Genomic DNA, 19,830 nt, shown 5'->3' with positions numbered 1-19,830 from the left:
AGACAAATATCAAGATCAATCAGTGGACCAATTGCATGCTTTTGCAGAGCACAAGAAGCCTTCCGTTGACTCCTTCAGACATTAAGCACCCCCCCCCCACAGCCCAAATGGGATGATTAAAAAAAAAATAAAAAATGTATACTTTAAAAAAAAAACATTTTTTATAGTCGACTATCGGCTAATTTCGGCCAATCATAGTCGACTATCCAAATCCTTAGTCGGGGACAGCCCTACAGCTGGCCTAGTGCCTTTCCTTGGAATGTCACAAGATCAAAAGAGTAGAATAAACAGACCGTGTTGTATCTTTTTTTTTAGTTACAAGTTATTATAATTCTAAAATTCAAGTGGTCTACATGTTAAAATTATAGTTATACATTTGATTAGATTAAATTCAAATGTATTGTTGTCATCATACAGTGCAAGTACAGTACATCGAAAAGAAGTGCATCCAAGTGCAAATGTAGCAGTAAAGTACAATGTACAGGTGATATACAATGTACAGGTGATTAAAGTGGGTACTGGGTATTTGCAGGTGTATAGTAAGTATATACATTCTGACAGCCATCACGGACCCGAGGGAGTTAACGGCGATCGTCCTGATCGGAGTGTATATTCCACCGCAAGCCAGTAACAACGTCGCGCTCTCCAGACTCCACGACGAGGTAAATAGAATACAAGCGGCGAACGTTAACGCCGCCATTTTAGTGCTGGGTGATTTCAATAGCGCCAATCTGAGAAAGGTATTACCTGACTTCTATCAGCATGTGACTTGCAACACCAGAGGCGGTAACATCCTAGATCACTGTTACACGCAATTTAAAGGTGGCTACAAGGCTCATTCTGATAGTGGCTTTGGTAAATCAGATCACGCGTCCATTTTTCTTTCACCAAAGTACAAACAGAGAATCAAAAGCACTCCCGTAGTCTCGCGAGAGGTGCAGAAATGGGATCTGACGTCAGAGGAGACACTCCAGTCTGCGTTTGACTGCACAGACTGGAACGTGTTCCGCGACACAGATAACGTTAATGTCTACACGGAGACAGTGCTGGACTATGTTTGTACTTTGGTGGAAGAAACAATCCCCACTACCAAAATGAGAGTTTACCCAAATCAAAAACCCTGGGTAGACAAATCCGTCCGTGAAGCTCTGAGAGAGCGCACCAAAGCATACAACGACGGCCTAGTGGCAGGCAACATGAATGACCACAAGGTGGCGCGATACAACGTAAGGAGGACAGTGACAGAGGCCAAACGGCGCTACAGGGATAAAATTGAACTCCAGTTTGAACAAGCTGACTCTAGAGCTATGTGGCAGGGGCTCAAAACGATGACAGACTACAAAGGCGCCTCCCTCAAACTGAACAGTGACATCTCCTTAGCAAATGACCTCAATACCTTCTATGCAAGGTTTGATGCTGGTAATAACAACACCAGCCCACAAGCCACGGCAATGGGGGGGGGGGGGGGTCTGCTGCTGATGGAGACTCAGTGTTCAGGGTAACAGAGCATGAGGTGAGGCGGACCTTTAAAAAAGTGAATATCAGGAAGGCAGCAGGTCCGGACGGCATCCCCGGCCGCGTCCTAAAAGTCTGTGCCGACCAACTAGCCCCGGTATTCACTGACATATTTAACCTGTCCTTAGAACAGGCTGTCATCCCCACCTGCCTGAAGAAGTCCACTATTATCCCTGTACCCAAAAAATCCAAGCCTGCTTGCCTCAACGACTACCGCCCTGTAGCTCTCACCTCCATAGCCATGAAGTGCTTTGAGAAGCTAGTAAAGGGCTACATCTGCTCCTCCCTCCCCATCAACATGGACCCCCTGCAATTTGCATACCGCCCCAACAGGTCCACGGAGGACGCCATAGCCCATGTGCTGCACACAGCAGCATCACACCTGGACAAGAGGCAGGGGAACTATGTGAGAATGCTATTCATCGACTACAGCTCGGCATTCAATACCATAGTCCCCTCCATACTCATAGCCAAGCTCAGGGACCTGGGCTTGAACTATGACCTCTGCCAGTGGGTCTTGGACTTCCTGACTGGCAGACCCCAGGTGGTGAGAGCAGGCAACTGCACCTCCTCATCCATCACCCTCAACATAGGGGCCCCCCAGGGCTGTGTTCTGAGTCCCCTCCTCTACTCCCTGTACACACACGACTGTGTGGCTCAGCGGAGTAGCAATACAATCATCAAATTTGCTGACGACACAGTGGTGGTGGGCCTGATCTCTGCCAACGACGAGAGGGCCTACCTGGAAGAGGTCAAGGTCCTGGCGGGATGGTGCCAGGAAAACAGCCTCTCCCTGAACGTCAGCAAAACAAAGGAGATGATTGTGGACTTCAGGAGGTCGGGGGTCAAGGACTACAGCCCCCTCAGCATCGACGGGGCACCGGTTGAGAGAGTCAACAGCTTTAAGTACCTCGGAGCCTACATATCCGAGGACTTGACATGGACCACACACATTGACAGTGTTGTGAAGAAGGCACGACAACGCCTCTTGTAACTGAGGGGTACAATTCCCTGACTGTATTACTAGATATGATACTTACTACCACTACCTTTGTACTTAATATTCGGCCACCCAGTACTCGGCATAAATATATTATGATGAACACTGTCACGTAGATGAAACGGATCCAACACAAATGTACGAATTAGAAATAGGTCTTTATTTCTACACAGCGATGGTGTGTAGAGCAAGCACTTAATCAAATCAATCACATTTATGAATGGGAATTAGTATGCACTTTTATGGCAAGAGTATTCGTTGGTATATCAATAGAGAATGTCCAATCTCTGAAGGCGCAGGTGGTACATATACGACCTGGAATAGTTAAGGAATAACAGCAATGATACTTTAATGATTATAGACTGGATACACTAGGGGGGGTTAATCCGGTCGCTTGTAAGCCGACAGGAGTAGGAAGGGGGGGGGGGTAGAGTCCGGCTGCCTCATCCGGCCAAGGGTATCCCAGGTGAACCCACTGTAGTGCCGTTCAATGCGCCGGCGATCCTTGGACCACAGATGAAAGCAGATGGACTCTTTGTGGGCCGGCGTCCTCCGGTCCACGGAGGAGAGACGTGAAGCGACCTCGTCTTGCAGAGCGTCTCCTCACCTTGCGTCCTCTCCAGGGGGGGGGGTTCCAACACACGGCAGTGTCGGGGGTCTTTATCCATGGAATAATCAACGTATACAAAGCATAATCCGTGCCTGGGAAGGCGGGCTGTCGTCGGTAGAATAATCCGGTATACAGGTCCACTCGCTCGTCGGCTCTGGGGCTCCTCGGGTGCAATCTCACATGGGGTCGATAATCCTGGATAAGCAGCCAGTTTTCTGCCCGAAACGATGGGGTGCTGACTACGGTAGTATTCTCACCGCACGAAGCACTATATATTAACAGACTATTATTAGCTTAATAGACTACGTCCAACTCGACGATATAGTGCCAAATATGACTATTCAAATATTAATATACACGATGTCTCAATACCGATGGTAGGCCGAACTTGGCCTTACTCCCACACGTGGCGTCGCGGGGAGGCTTTACGTCTGTCACTCTATTGGAGGGTAAGAAACTGGACTGAAAAAGGAAGTCCTACTTTAGTAGCGCAGTATATATACGCACTATGAACAAATAGTCCCATTAGTGGTGCGGTAGCCAGATTCCTACGCGGAACTAGGACTTGTTCGTACATGTTGAGCGGTACGTTTGAACTGGGTCTGGGGGGTATGGCAGCCTGGCACCAAGGTCTCGACCAATAGTAGAATGGAGACTATTATGGGATGTTCAGTAGGCTAGAATGGATATTCAATGCATATTGTACAAGGAATATACAAGGGATATCAGGGAATATTAGAGAATATACAAATACAATTAAATATATATATATAATAAATATATATATTCGGTTTAATCTGGCCCTTCACAACACCTCTACTTCCTCAGGCGCCTAAGGAAGTTCCAAGATCCTTAAGAACTTCTACTCATGTACAATAGAGAGCATCTTGACTGGCAACATCACCTCCTGGTTTGGGAATAGCACTGCACAAGACCGAAGCAGACTACAAAGAGTGACACGTTCAGCCGAACGCACAATTGGAGGGGGGCTCCCCACCCTCCAGAACATTTACAACAAGCGTTGCAAGGGCAAGGCTAAGAGAATCATTAAAGACTCCAGTCACCCGAACAACTGCCTCTTTGAACTGCTGCGGTCAGGCAAGCGATACCGGAGTCTCAAGGCGAGCACAGAAAGACTCAGAAGAAGCTTCTATCCCCAGGCCATCAGACTGCTAAACGAACAATGAACACTACACAACAACAACCACCAAACGCACATAGCACACACATCCACACGCACACACTCACTTTAAACAGACACACTGTAGCACCCACTCCACACACTTTATAGCACACACCCACTTTAAACAAACACACTGTAGCACCCACTCCCCACACTTTATATTTATTGATGAAGGATTGCACTACAACTCGTACACCTTACTGTAAATTGTACCTAAACTGTACCTCATCCCATTTCTGCTTTGCACTATATAGTACTGTACATTAGTACACTGCATAGTATTGTATATTATATGGTAACTCAGAACATTGTACATATGTCTATCTTCTTCTAAATTACATGCTATACTATGTTATTTGATACTATCTTGTCTAGCACAGTCTCTGGAGCGTAACAGTAAGAAGCATTTTGTATGAAAGTATTCTGTACTTCTGTATGACAACTATTAAAGAAACTTGAAACTTGAAACTTGAATATAGATTGTCTGGTCAGTAACATGGGTCTCCCAGTCCCTCCTGCTCTGCAGTAAACAGGACATACATTTTCTGGTATACCTTTACCCTTTATCCAATCAGGAGAGAGAACTCCTCACTGCAAAAATGGTCTGAAAAATAATAAATAAAAACTAGTTTTAAGCAAAATATGTGCTTGAAACAATCTGCCATAAGCAAATTTGGCTAGGCAAGATTCACTGACATAAGTTAAAAAAAAAAAAAAAAAAAAATATATATATATATATATATATATATATATATATATATATATATATATATATATAGGAGGAGGAACTGGGAGACCCACGTTACTGACCTATCACTCTATATCAGTGTAGAGCTATTTACATGGCGGTGACAGTGGCTCAGTAGGTAGAGCGGTTGTCTGGTAGTCGGAAGGTTCCCGGTTCGATTCCTGCACTTCCCAGGCAGCATGTCGAAGTGTCGTTGAGCAAGACACTTTACCCTAAATTGCTCCCGATGTGCCGGTTGGCACCTTGCATGGTAGCCTCTGCTGTGAACACACACAACATTTTTTAAAGCGCTATATAAATGCACCATTTACCATTTAATACTTATTTAAACAAACCACTTACCACGTACAGCATCTTTAAATAATGTAGCCTTATGATAATAACAATCACATTTCAATAAAGTCAATTCATTGTAACGTCATATTTGCTACAGGGAGATGCCCAGAACGATGCATGGATCTTTGCCTTGGCCATTCTGTTGAGCAGCACTCTGGTCTACAACAGCAGAGGAACCATAGACAACCAAGCAATGGAGAGCCTACAGTATCCTTCAGTGAGATCCTGCTGAAGGAGTTCAGTTCCACTGTTTTCTTTTTGTTTTTTGATTTAATCATTTGTCCTTTGTATTTTACAGACTGGACATTCAACACATGTTCCAAACATTCACAATACAATACAAACACATGTGACAAACAATACAATACAAACACATACTTTATAACAAACAATACAATACAAACACATATACGAAACAATACAATACAAACACATATACCAAACAATACAATACAAACACATATACCAAACAATACTATACAAACATATAACAAACAATACTATACACACACACATATGACCTAAAGCGTCACCCAGAGGGGGTGCCAAAAACTGCCTGGCAAAACAAAAAGCAAAACAATTTATTAATATATATTATTTTGCACCCCCTTTTATATCTGCAACCAATATATATATATTTTTTTATCTACTTTTTCTCCCATTTTCTATTTTTCTCCCATCCCAATTTCGTATCGTCCAATTCTACCCTCCCCTGTCTCGAACGCTGTTAGGCCATGCCTCCCACTGGCCGGCTGCAATGTGGACTAAGCCTTGCATCACGTGTCCCCTCCGGTACTCGAGGAAGCAGCCGTCGCATCTTTTCACCTGCACAGCGCGATCTCTCAGCGTCGGGGGTCTGCGTGGGAGGGACACGCCACCCCCGTCGCTTCCTGATTCTGCACCAACCGACCTGTAGGAGTCGCTGTCCACAACGTCCGATCCCCACCCATCAGCTTCCCACCCCCTAATACTGCCAATTGTATTAGTATGAACGACCAGCCAAGCTGATAGTAATGCGGAGAGCTGGGCTCGAACCCAGCGTCTCCTGCATTGGTGGTGAGCGCCTTGCCCACTGCACCACCTAGCCGCCCCTGCAACCAATATTTTTACATCAAAACTATTCAAATCTAACATGGGGGGAAAATGTGCCATTATTTGGGGGAGGGGGGTGTCCTATGCCTTGTCTCCACTAGCCAGGGCCGCAATATTGTGTTCCATACTATCCAACCTGGACAAACTCTGGTACTAAATGAAGAGGGAAGAACTGTTATGGACTATTGTTGGAGCTGAGACAGGCACAGTTCAACCATCATAATCAAAGCTCTCTCTCTCTCTCTCTCTCTCTCTCTCTCTCTCTCTCTCTCTCTCTCTCTCTCTCTCTCTCTCTCTCTCTCTCTCTCTCTCCCCTCTCTCTCTCTCCCTCCCATGTGGGTATTTCCTTGATCCAGCAGCATTTCTTGTAAATCCCCTCTACGGTACTGAAACTGAAAGTGTCATTCAGCTGTTATCGCCAGAGCTATTTATTACCAGAGTTTGGACAGCGAGGCTTCAAACATAGTTCTAGAGCAGGGGTCTCAAACTCAATGTACCTGGGGGCCGCTGGAGGTAGAGTCTGGGTGAGACTGGGATATTTGTGAGATCAAATATTTCACAAAAAAGGGGTTTCAAGTATTAAAAAAAAAAGTACAACAAAGTCAATAGTCTGTTCTCGATGTGAATGTAAATGAGAGCTATTCTATTGCACTACTTTTAATCCGCTTATTTTTATGCACTTCCTTACAATTTCATGACGCACTTTACCAATGTGTCAGTTCCCTGCTCATCTTATGCCTATTTCTATGCAAATCTTATGCCTATGTCTATTTTACTATGCCTATATCGTTATGTCTGCACCCTACCAATGCATCAGTTCTATGCTCATTATATGCCTATTTCTTATGTCTGCACCTTACCAATATTATGCTCATGTTATGCCTATTTCTTATGTCTGCACCTTACCAATGTTATGCTCATGTTATGCCTATTTCTTATGTCTGCACCTTACCAATATTATGCTCATGTTATGCCTATTTCTTATGTCTGCACCTTACCAATGCTATGCTCATGTTATGCCTATGTCTATTTTACTGCTGTGAAACACTTTGGGCTGCAACTCCTGTACGAAAGGTGCTATATAAATAAAGTGTATTATTATTATAGCTAATGGAGACAAGGCAACAGTGATATGATAAGGTGGCCACAACATTGCGTTAAATCAACCCCCCCCCCCCCTCTCTCTTTCTCTCTCTCCCTCTCCCTCCCTCTCCCTCCCTCCCTCACATGTGGGTATTTCTCTGACCCAGCTGCATTTCTTGTAAATCCCCTCTACGGAACTGAAACTGAAAGTGTCATTCCCTGTTCCCTTAGCAGCAGGCTGTTATCTCCAGAGCTTTTTATCTTCAGATATATTTATTACCAGACTTTGGGACAGCAAGGTTTAAAAGATAGTGTCATATTGACTCACTATGATAAGGTGGCCACAACATTGCATTCATACTCTCCAACCTGGCCAAACTCTGTTAATAAATGTCTCTGGTTATCGCGCAAGTGGTAACCAAGTACCTTAATTATGTAATATAAAAATAGACTTTTCTGTCGTGTCAGGTACACAGTGTATCGGTTATGGAAGTCCATTGTGGTAGTAAATTAAACTGAAAGTTTCATTTATTTATATAAGCCAGTCTTGCCCAGCAACCCATTGCACTGAAACACAAGGATGTAGTAGGTTATTATTCGGTTGCCGCTGTTGATATTTAAACCTTTTGAAATCTTGTAGAACTCATTGTATCGTGTCAGTTAATCCTCAACCACGGCCCAGATATGTGACAGAGTTGACAGATTTGATTAAGGTGAATTCCTCCAACGGTGCGTCGTCCGCTGACGAGGAGGAGGAAGGAGCCGAGGCCCAGTTTGTGCAGTTCTTCCCCAGCTTTGTGTGGGCTGTGAGGGACTTCTTCCTGGAGCTGAAGATAGACGGCAGAGATGCCACTGAAGACGAGTATCTGGAGAACTCGCTGAAACTCAAGAATGGTAACCAGAGCTCCATTCATGACGTGTGGTTCTTCTGATCAGGGGGGGTTCTCAGTGGACCCATCTCAACATCCTCCTTTCTTCATCCTCCAATCACAAGCAACGGTTATTTTTTTGGCGGTCAAGTCTTTTGATTTATTGCAGCGAGATTACGTTATTAATTTTAAAAAAAACACGTATTAAGTTCACTTTCATGAAAAGGAAAACGAAAAAATAATCGATCTAATTAAACATATATAATAAATATTTACATAAGTAGAGGGGAAAAAAAGAGAACCCACCCTCCACCCTGAGGTCCAAGCCACCACCACCATCTTATTTCAACTTACAGTGGCTTTCAACTGCACCGCCACATTATTCCATATTGCAAGTGTTGCCTCCTTCGCTCCGTGTACACGAGCTGTCGAAAGCTTTACACGCGACAGTTGATGGAGTGATTGGAGGATCAAGGAAAGAGGGCAGAGCTTGAGATAGGTCAATTGTGGCAACCCTTTCCTATTGCCTAACCAGGACATATTATTTATTTGATTCCCAACACCTACCTTTCCCCCCCAACTGCCCAAGATTAGAAGCTGTATAGCTCGGTTATGAAACAAGGTACAGCCCGACACTCGTAAAAAAGGAGATTATTGTTCACATGCTTTGTATATTTTAATGATGTCTTTTTGGTAGTTTACATTTACATTTAGTCATTTAGCTGACGCTTTTAGCCAAAGTGATATACAAGTTGTGAACAACAAGTCAGCAGTATCACGGTTATAGTTTGGAACCCAATAGGCCTATGCAGACAAAGAGAACCGGCAGACAGGTCTGGATAAAACCCAAATGGATATATTTAATAAGGATGGTCAATGTCCAGGCAGGGGTCGATACACAGGGAAGATACTCATAATGTCCAGGGTGTACGCGGGGGGGGGCAAGAGAGTCAGACAGACAGGGGTCAGAGCAGGTATGGGATAGTCAGACAGGCAGGTGTTCAGAGCAGGTACGGGATAGTCAGACAGGCAGGTGTTCAGAGCAGGTACGGGATAGTCAGACAGGCAGGTGTTCAGAGCAGGTACGGGATAAAATAATAATAATAAATCAAATTTATATAGCGCCTTTCATAGAACCCAAGGTCGCTTTACAATCAGGACAAAAAATAGGGCAAGGAAAGTAGGGGGGAGGGGGAAGAGGGGATGAGGGAAAGTAGGGGATAATGGACCTAATTTAATCTAAAACTAACTGATGGGGAAAGCCTTGGTGAAGAGGTGTGTTTTTAGAGCGGATTTGAAGGTGTTCAGGGTTGGGGCGTTGCGGATTTCGGGGGGGAGAGAGTTCCAGAGGGTAGGGGACGCCACGCTGAAGGCTCTGTCCCCAAAAGGGATAGTCAGACAGGCAGGTGTTCAGAGCAGGTACGGGATAGTCAGACAGGCAGGTGTTCAGAGCAGGTACGGGATAGTCAGACAGGCAGGTGTTCAGAGCAGTTCCTTGTGAGCCAGCCAGTGTCTCCAGGTCTTCACCAAGCAGGCTGGGGAGAGAGGACAAGAGTACAGAGTTAGACACGGTCAAAGAACATGAGATCCAGGCGAACAACTAGCAGAATCAGAATAGTGAACACGAGCAAAGTAACACAACTAACTGGTTTACGATCTGACAGCTTCTCCACATCTGGGGCGAGGTTATATCCCCGATGTAATAGGCCCACAGGCGTCAGATCAGCTGCCACGCTGAACACCACACCTGCACCTACTTGATAATGAGAGCGGGAGATGGGAAAAGAGAGAGAGAGAGAGAGAACTGCCCGGCAGGAACCATGACAAGCAAGAGTGGTACATCTCTGGGAGTCAGTGATATTGAGCTTGAGTGCATAGTAGTATAGATATTAGCGTGATATGTAGTAGTATAAGTATAATAGTAAAAGACAGTAAGACGGTTTCCTTTTTTTCAGTTTTTTAAAAGTATGAGGATGATTTAAATTTTTTTTAGATATGCAATCAATTTATGTCTATAATTAATTGTCTTGTAGATCTTAACAAGAAGACCGTGCTCTACAACCTTCCTCGTGAGTGCATCCGGAATTTCTTCCCCTCCCGGAAGTGCTTTGTGTTCCCGACCCCCTCCTCTCCTGACAACATGAAGAGGCTGGAGACCATGAACGATGGTGACCTCTGCCCAGACTTCATACAGGTCTCAGACGCCTTCTGCCGCTATGTCTTTGAAAAGAGCCGCGTGAAGACTGTCAAAGGTGGACATGAATTGACCGGGAGTAGTAAGTGAACCACCTATTTAGATTAAAGGGGAACTATCTTACTATTTCTTTCACTATTTGGGCAATTGTACACAATTCCTGTGAGTCTATGGAACACATCTGTAAGTTTTTTTAATTTTTGTATTCATTGTTTTGTATTTCTAATCGAGTACTCTATAGCAGCATTTTCTGCACTTCCAGATTCCAAGCTGTTTTTGTCTGGGCTCTGCCCATACTCGCAATGCGCTTTGAGTGACAGTCATCCACAGTCTGCACTGGCAGACAGAGAGAGAGATAGAGAGGGAGACTAATTAATTTTGCCGCGGGGGGCATAATCCCACGGGACAATGCATTGGTAACTTGTTTCAAATGACAATATATACCCCCGTGAATATTATTGCACGGATCGGAATACGTGCGGGAGTGTGTGCTATGATATTTTGCAGGAGAGATGCTCCGAGAGCGTGCGTGTTTCCCCCCACACACACGCAGTCGGGAGTGTGTATAAATGCTCCGAGACGAGTTGCACCGTATGAGAGCCTCTCTCTCCCTCTCTCTATCTGTCTGTCTCTCTCTCTCTCTCTCGCTCTCTCTCTCGTTCTCTCTCTCGCTCGTTCTCTCTCACTCTCTATCAGCACTCGCGTCACGTCAACCTGTTTCAGGAAGTGTCAGTGACAGGGAAACCGCCTACGCATTATTTCCACTTGCTCCGTTGTTGAGCGAATTGTTGATTGTGGGCGGTGGCTACAACCACAGAGGGGGCTGAGATATGCAGATCAGCGCCTTGCTACGTAGGATAGCGAGTCAATTCTGAATGGCTTGGTTCAGTGGGGGAGGTTCTTGTCTGAGCTGAACTGAAGAAACGGGAGTAGCTAGAGATTTCACATCTAGTCAGTGTTGGTACAACCCCACATTGCTAGAAAACAATGCAAACCACAGGAAAAGGCCATTTATAAGATAGTTCCCCTTTAATATTACATGCCATGTTTATGTAGATGTTTGCGGCCATTGCACCTGTAATTTCAACTTAGTCGTCATATTTGTCTTTGCAGTGTTAGGTCACCTGGCTCAGACGTACGTGGAGACCATCGTCCGAGGCGCTGTGCCTTGCCTGGAGAATGCGGTGCTGACCATGGCTAAAATAGAGAACGAGTCTGCGGTCAGGGAGGGTCTGGACGTGTACAGGAGAGGCATGGAGCAGGTGGAGGCCTTGTTCCCTGTGGACACGGGCGTAATGTCAGACCACCACCACCGGTCAAACCAACAGGCCACCAAGGCCTTCATGAGCAGATCCTTCAAAGACGAAAACGGAGGCTTCCTTCAATGTTTGGCGGTAAGGACCACGATTGAAAATCCTTCTAGCTACTAAGGCTGAGCCCAAACGTTCGGACGTTCGGACCTTCGTTCGTTACGTTGGCATTCGAATTCTAAATCAAGATAAAAAAAATTTAACAAAAAAAAATATATATATATATATATATATATATATATATAATTTTTTATATATATATTTTGTTTATGTGTCTATTCATTCTGTTTAAACCAATGGGGTTTTTCTTCACTGTTGCAGATAAAGATTAGGCTACACTAATATTATAGTATTAAAATTGATGAGTTATATTAATTAAAGAAAGTTGATTTAATAAAATAAATAAAGTCTAATTTAATCAGATTAATGACTTTATTCAAATTGAGGATTTAGTTTGAGAATATTTATTTAAAAGATTTTTTTTATGATTAAAAACGAAGGTTCGAACGTCGAAAAACCCTGACAAAGTTCGAATCCCAAAAACAGGCTTCGGGGACAGCCCTACTAGCTACCTACGTCATATGATGCTGCCCATTATCAGTCCATATCAAACAAAACATAACTTTCCATGAAGTTCATCGCATTTCCTGCATTTTCTCTGCCGTGTGTTGGAGCGTAAGCGTAGATTTAGGGTGGGTGTTGGTTGCAGGGAACACGCCCCCCTCGATATTGAGAAGAGGTAAATCTGTCCCCCTCAAAAAATATAGCTAATATGAAAGACAACCCCCTCCCCAAAAGAGGTAAAAACATTTATATATCCTTCCTACCTCGAACTATATATTAACCAACAATTTCAGACACCCCTACAGGACCATACCATCTCAACCTTGCAGACGCGCCTCTCATAAAAGTAAACCAGAATGCAGGAAAGTGTTTGACACTCAGGATTTCTTGGGGGAGGACCCTCCAACCCCCAGCTTAAAGTGTCCCCCCCGTCCCCCCCCGTTGAAACCTACATTGATATGATTGATTGATTGAAAACTTTATTAGCAGATTGCAGAATGGGTACAATACAGTACAGCTCAATACAGAGAGGATGAAGACCTTCGTCTTGTTTACATAATGGTCCTCCATTTTCAATTAATCAAGACATTTATGACATACAAGACATACAAATATACAACGGTACTGTGTAAGAAAGAGAGAACGTCATAAAAAAATATTTAAATCCGAAGGGGAAGAAACTGTACATTAGAGGGGGTTGGGTGGGGGAGGGGGGGGAGGATCCAGTGTGTATGATCCATGTGTTGGAGGATCACGTGGTAACTAACCACGAGGGAGTTGTGCATGGAACTCCACACAGGAATTGACATGCTGGCCATTTTGCTCTTCTGCATTTATATCTGTACATACCCCTTACCAACTCTTACTAGTTACAATATCTATATCTGTACATATTAATACTATATCTGTACATATCCTTTACCTACTCTTACTGGTGGTTACTATATCTATTATCTATATCTGTACATATTAATAATATATCTGTACATATCCCAGGGCCTTACCTACTCTTACTAGTTACTATATCTATATCTGTATTCTGTACATATTAATACTATATCTATATCTGTACATATCCCTTACCTACTCTTACTAGTTACGCTGCTGGCCAGTATGACTTACTAGCATAGTGTCTTTATACCTGTATCACTGTACATATTAATACTACAACTCTGTACGTACATCTGATTAGCACTATACTCAGTAGTACTAATTTATATATGTTTTACCCATTTTAATCTCCTGTACTGTATATTACTGCCACACTTTACTGTTACATTTGCACTCTGGCTGGATGCCAAACTTATTTTCGTTGTACTGTAACTTGTGCTGTATAATGACAATACATTTTAATCTAATCTAATCTAATCCGATTGTTTTTAGAGGGATATTTCAAGCCTGCATGCTGAACATCTCATCAAGAACGAGGAGGCCTCTGAGAAAAGGTGCAGTGGTCTGCTGAAGGAACTGCATGGACCAGTGGCCCAGAGGGTGGAGGGAGGGTTCTTTCTCAAACCAGGAGGCTATGAGCTGTACTGCACTCAGCACGATGACCTGGTGGCAAAGTACCGCTCCACGCCCGACAAAGGAATCAGGGTGAGAATTTAGGGGTTGAATCTGTGATCTGACTTTAGGTTTTCTTGAGTTTGTTTTTCGTGTGTTTTTAAGATTAGTGTAAATAGCCGTATGTAAAGTTACACGATGAACAACACTATATTCCTCGTTTTTGAAGGCTGAGGAGGTTCTGGATAACTTCCTGAGAGAGAAGAGTACGGAGTCCAAGTCCATCCTTGAGGCTGATAAGAAACTGACAGAGAATGAGAGAAGGTTCCAAGGTAAGCTGCTCCTGGATCTGTACATGGAGGACAACAGCTCTGCATTAGTATTAAAATGGCTGCTGCATGTCCTGTTCTTTCTCAAATGGTGCAGGACTCAAACCCCGTCGTGTCTTTCAGTCCACCGGTTGCCAAATCTGTCCATGCGCCCTCTCATGGCTGAAAAGAGAATATAGCATGAATTTTCCAAGCCTCAACTGCAGTCTTTTTGAAAGTTTGAAACGCATCACTACTACAATCAAATACAGCCCTGTCCTATATTCTATTCTATTGTATTTCTATTCTAATTTAGTTTATATATTCCATTCTATTTTATTCTACTTTAATTGTCTGTTACTGTTGATGCACCAAGTGACCAAGACAAATTCCTTGTATGTGCAAACTTACTTGGCACTAAAGACATTTCTGATTCAGATTCTGAGGAAGTTGCATCTAAGAGGAAAATAGTCAAGTCAAGTCAAGTTTATTAGCATGTCCCAAACTGGGCAATTCATGTTACAGCAGATAAATAAGAACTCCAAAAACACAGTAAACATACATAAACAAGAAGAACATAGACAGACATGTACAGTACATGGTCACAGGATCAGATAATGATAACAGCTAAATAAGCAACTACAACCATCCCCCACCTACCCACCTCAAAGCTACCTTATCCTGCTTCCTTTATTGATGGAAGCAGGATGGCTAATTGTTTTTAGCTGCAGGAGTCTCTAAACGTTGGCCGGAAGGCAATAATTGATATTCCGGATTTAGGGGATGAGAGCTGTCTGCTCTAATAAATAGATGACGCTTTCTTGAGCACCTGCTCATCATATATATGACCCAGACTTGCTAGCCCCCCTCACAACCCGGTTAACTCATTCAGCGCCAGGGGTCGCTGTCTACCTTCTGGGTAGAACGCCATCGCTGTAAGTCAATGGGGAGACTGTGAAACTTGCGAGTGCTTAAAGGGGACATGCATTGCTATTCCTAGCACTATTTGGGCAACTTTACACAATTCCTGTGAGTCTATTGAACACACCTGTAAGGTTTTATTAAAAAAAAATTCATTGTTTTATATTTCTAATCAAGTACTCAAAAGCCAAATTTTTCTCACTTTGGATTTCAGGCTGTGTTGGCCTGGCTCCGCCCATAAGCACTTTGAGTGACAGTCATCCACACAGTCTGCGACTGGCACAGAGAGAGATAGAGAGAGACTGAGGGGATACTAATTAATTTCGCCACGGGGGGCATAATCCCACGGGACAATGCATTGGTAACTTGTTTCAAATGACAATATATACCTCTGTGATGATTATTGTACGGATCGGAATACGGGCGTGCGCGTGGGAGCATGCGCAAAGATATTACAGTGATATGCTAGTGCTCCCGACTTGAGATAGAGAGGGAGAGAGAGCGTATGAGCCTCTCTCTCTCTATCTGTTTCTCCCTCTCTCTCTCTCTCTCCCTCTCTCTTGATTGCTCTCTGCCTCTCCCGTATGAGGAAGTGTTGGGTTTCACTATGCGCTACAACCACAGAGCAAATCAGAGTCGAATCAGAATGACCTAATTCACTGGAGAAGGAAATTGTCTCAACTGAATGAGAGCAATCCGCCAATATGGTATTTAGAGACACAGACCCATTGATACTAACCCCTATTACTATAAAACAATGCTAAACACTGAAAAAAGCCACTTATAATTAGTGATGCGCCGATCACGTTTTTTGCCACCGATACCGATCACCGATCGTCTTGAGCCATATCGGCCGATACCGATCGTTTTTGATATAAATAAATAAATAAAAAAAAGTTTATATAATTTTTTTTAATTTTTTTTTATAAAATATATATATTATATAATTAGACTTGTACTTGTAGTTGTATTATCTGCGAGACATCGCCACCACGCAACAAGTCAAAATGCTCGCTATCTGCAAACAGCTCCACTGTCTGTGTGTACTCGAGTAGCCTCCAGCTACGGCCAGGATTCTCCGGCGCTGCAGCTGGACCCTATTGGTATAAATCACATTCAACATGCCTTCAGCTCGAATACGCATCGAATCAATGTTATAAGACATTTATATCAGGAGCTATCTGTAGCTACTGCTAGCCGGCTAGATAACGTTAAGACAACGCCTCAGTGAACTATTTAGTTTAGAGCTAACGTGAGCTACCGACTCAACGGAGGTAACTTATCATGCACTCGACTATTGCTGGAGCATTTGTTGATATCAGCAGCTATCAGTAGCTAGCCAGCTAGATAACGTTAGACAATGGCTCATGTAGTCACTGGGTCTTTTAGTTTAAACAGTAACGTTAGCTCGGTAGGTAGCCAACGTTAGCTCACGTCGCATGCACCAGACTATAGCAGACTGCGAGGCATAGGAGCCTGTTGTTTACACGAGTGCGGGAGGGGCTGGGAAAGAGGAGGGGCCGTACGCTTCACGCAGCTCTGTGTGTCTGAGAGAGGAGTCAGCAGTGAGATCTCCGCTAAGAATTGGATCATGTTTTTCGATTTTTTTTTGCCGATCGGCGAAAATAAAGCATTATCACCGATCACCGATCTCATATTTATACTGAATATCGGCCGATACCGATCGCTGGCCGATCGATCGGGGCATCCCTATTTATAATGCATGTCCCCTTTAAAATATATCTTATATTATAGCTATGGGTCTAATAACACCGTTGATTGTCAGTGAGTTGCTTCTGGTCAACATGCAAAAAACAGATAGTTTTTTCATCGGTACATTTCCGTTTTACACCGTTTTGAATATGAGTATAGTTTGGGTGATTCTTAGTAATCCCAGGAAAAGACGCGATAATAGCCCTTTAGTGAAATCCACTTATCACGTTGTAATTTTTCGCCTGATTATCGAATCTTCTTGAAATCAACGCTAGATTATCTTTATTATCCTTCCTCATGCACCCATGAAATGGGGCTTGTAGCGGGGTGCTCGCCCCCCCCCCCCCCCCCCACCGCCACCAAAGGTAAAAAGCACAACACAGTCCACACAGACAGCTTCGATCGCGGGAGAAAGAAATATCAGATCAACGCAAGATTTGATATATAGTGTTCTTACCTTGTCTCTGATCCAATGATCTGATCGCCATTCCAAATACTGCTCGCGGAGGTCCGTCCCACGTTGTGCGGCATTGCATATGAAGGGGGGGGGGGGGGGGGGCAGCCTCGTAGATGTATTGTTGTAAACGCTCGTCCTGCCGGAGTATTTAAACCCCGCCCGCACGGCTCAGATCGGCCCAGAAAAGAAACTACATGGTTTCTAATGGAGTGCAATACCGGCTGGAAGGCGTAGGTGGCGATATTTGCCCTTTGCGAGCTCAGACCCATTCCCAATGATAACATCAGGCTGGATGGATGAAAAATGTATGGATATAGCTAATAAAAGAAATAACAATTAAAACCCGAGTTTTCTCGTGATTGGCGCTCAACGGTTGGTGAGTTAACCCGACTTTTCTCGTGATTGGCACTGAATGAGTTAAGGGCATTCTTTTGTTTAACGCAAAGGTTTCTATACCAACAAATGGCAGCAAACGAAACAACAGACTATGAAAGCCCTGTAGAACAAAATCATCAAAGACTTATCAACCTGAAATTTCAAACGATTGAATAGTATCAATCAATCAATCAATCAATCCAATTTATTTGTATAGCACATTTAGACATGACACTTGTCAACCACTTCACAGTAAGTCGTATAGTTAGGAGACCCTTGCCGATCTGAGGGCCCTGACGTTAGTATAGGGGGTGAGGAGGTCTGCGCAGCTAGGTAAACAAGGGCATTTTATTTAGTTGAATAAACAAAACAAAAAACATTTGTTAAGAAATAGGTCGGTGACAACAGCAAAGAAATGGTATGCATTCACTTTGTTCTCAAAGGGAAATACTGCTGTTGTGAGGTTCCTTTTGTCCATCTGCACTGTCAATTACTTTATATCTTTTTGTCCCGAATAACTTGCATTGCCTCGACAGAAATGTCGTTTTAATTGCTAGGACATCTAAAGGGTAAATGGTGCATTTATATAACCGCTTTTATCCAAAAGCGCTTTACAATTGGTGTTCCTCACATTTTACCCACCCACTCACACATTCACACACCGACGGGTGCCGGCCTGCTCATCGGGAGCAGGTAAGGGGTTAAGTGTCAAGGACTGCTCGGGAGGAGTGGGAATCAAACCGGGAACCTTTCCGATTACCAGACGACCGCTCTAAACCTAGTACATGAGACACTACAGCTCCATGAAGACAGTTACAGTACATGAGACACTACAGCCCCATGAAGACAGTTACAGTACATGAGACACTACAGCTCCATGAAGACAGTTACAGTACATGAGACACTACAGCCCCATGAAGACAGTTACAGTACATGAGACACTACAGCTCCATGAAGACAGTTACAGTACATGAGACACTACAGCTCCATGAAGACAGTTACAGTACATGAGACACTACAGCCCCATGAAGACAGTTACAGTACATGAGACATTACAGCTCCATGAAGACAGTTACAGTACATGAGACATTACAGCTCCATGAAGACAGTTACAGTACATGAGACACTACAGCTCCATGAAGACAGTTACAGTACATGAGACACTACAGCCCCATGAAGACAGTTACAGTACATGAGACATTACAGCTCCATGAAGACAGTTACAGTACATGAGACACTACAGCTCCATGAAGACAGTTACAGTACATGAGACACTACAGCCCCATGAAGACAGTTACAGTACATGAGACACTACAGCCCCATGAAGACAGTTACAGTACATGAGACACTACAGCCCCATGAAGACAGTTACAGTACATGAGACACTACAGCTCCATGAAGACAGTTACAGTACATGAGACACTAAGCCTCTTCAACTCATTCAAAATGCAGCGGCCCGCCTGATCTCAAACTTACCGAAGTCAGCCCATGTCACCCCACTTCTTAGGGACCTGCACTGGCTCCCCATTGCTGCACGTATCCGCTTCAAGGCCCTCGACCTAGCATACCGTGCGGCAAAGGGAACCGCTCCCGCCTACCTCCGGTCAATGGTCTCTAACTACACACCCTCAAGACCCCTACGCTCTGCGTCTTCTGGCCGCCTCAGATCTACTCCTATCCAAGCTCCCGGAGGGTCATCAAAGAGAAGCCGCCTATTTTCAGTCCTTGCCCCACAATGGTGGAATGAACTACCCATCCCAGTTAGGACAGCCGAATCCCGTCCAATCTTTCGCCGTCGACTAAAGACTCACTTCTTCAACCATTATCTGAAATGATAAAAAAAAAAAATAATCTAACCCCGACTAACCTTAATGTCATGCACTTGTCCTAATAAACTAACCTACACTGTAACACGCAACACTTTGATGAACATTGTTACTCAGCTGATAGTTATACCCTTCTTGCTGTCTTGTCGCACAGAACTTGTAAGTCGCTTTGGATAAAAGCGTCAGCTAAATGACTAAATGTAAATGTAAATGTACAGCCCCA

The 19,830-nt window shown here is 43.8% G+C and overlaps 1 protein-coding gene across 2 annotated transcripts in view; it reads left to right on the top strand.

Annotated features, from left to right (window-relative positions):
* Window positions 1-19,830, top strand: part of LOC311226862 (guanylate-binding protein 1-like) — a 29,823-nt gene that overhangs the window by 6,147 nt on the left and 3,846 nt on the right. For both annotated transcript variants that reach the window (XM_084312285.1, XM_084312286.1), the window contains exons 4-9: window positions 5,490-5,599; window positions 8,250-8,461; window positions 10,470-10,712; window positions 11,744-12,024; window positions 13,888-14,100; window positions 14,237-14,339. In XM_084312285.1, the coding sequence (XP_084168411.1) occupies window positions 5,490-5,599; window positions 8,250-8,461; window positions 10,470-10,712; window positions 11,744-12,024; window positions 13,888-14,100; window positions 14,237-14,339 (1,162 nt within the window). The remainder of the gene's footprint in view (window positions 1-5,489; window positions 5,600-8,249; window positions 8,462-10,469; window positions 10,713-11,743; window positions 12,025-13,887; window positions 14,101-14,236; window positions 14,340-19,830) is intronic.

This window comes from Notolepis coatsorum (genome assembly GCF_963971535.1).
Source record: "Notolepis coatsorum genome assembly, chromosome: 4".
NCBI lineage: Eukaryota > Metazoa > Chordata > Actinopteri > Aulopiformes > Paralepididae > Notolepis > Notolepis coatsorum.
Note: the sequence above shows the minus strand (reverse complement) of the source record. Positions and strands in the feature narration are given on the sequence as shown.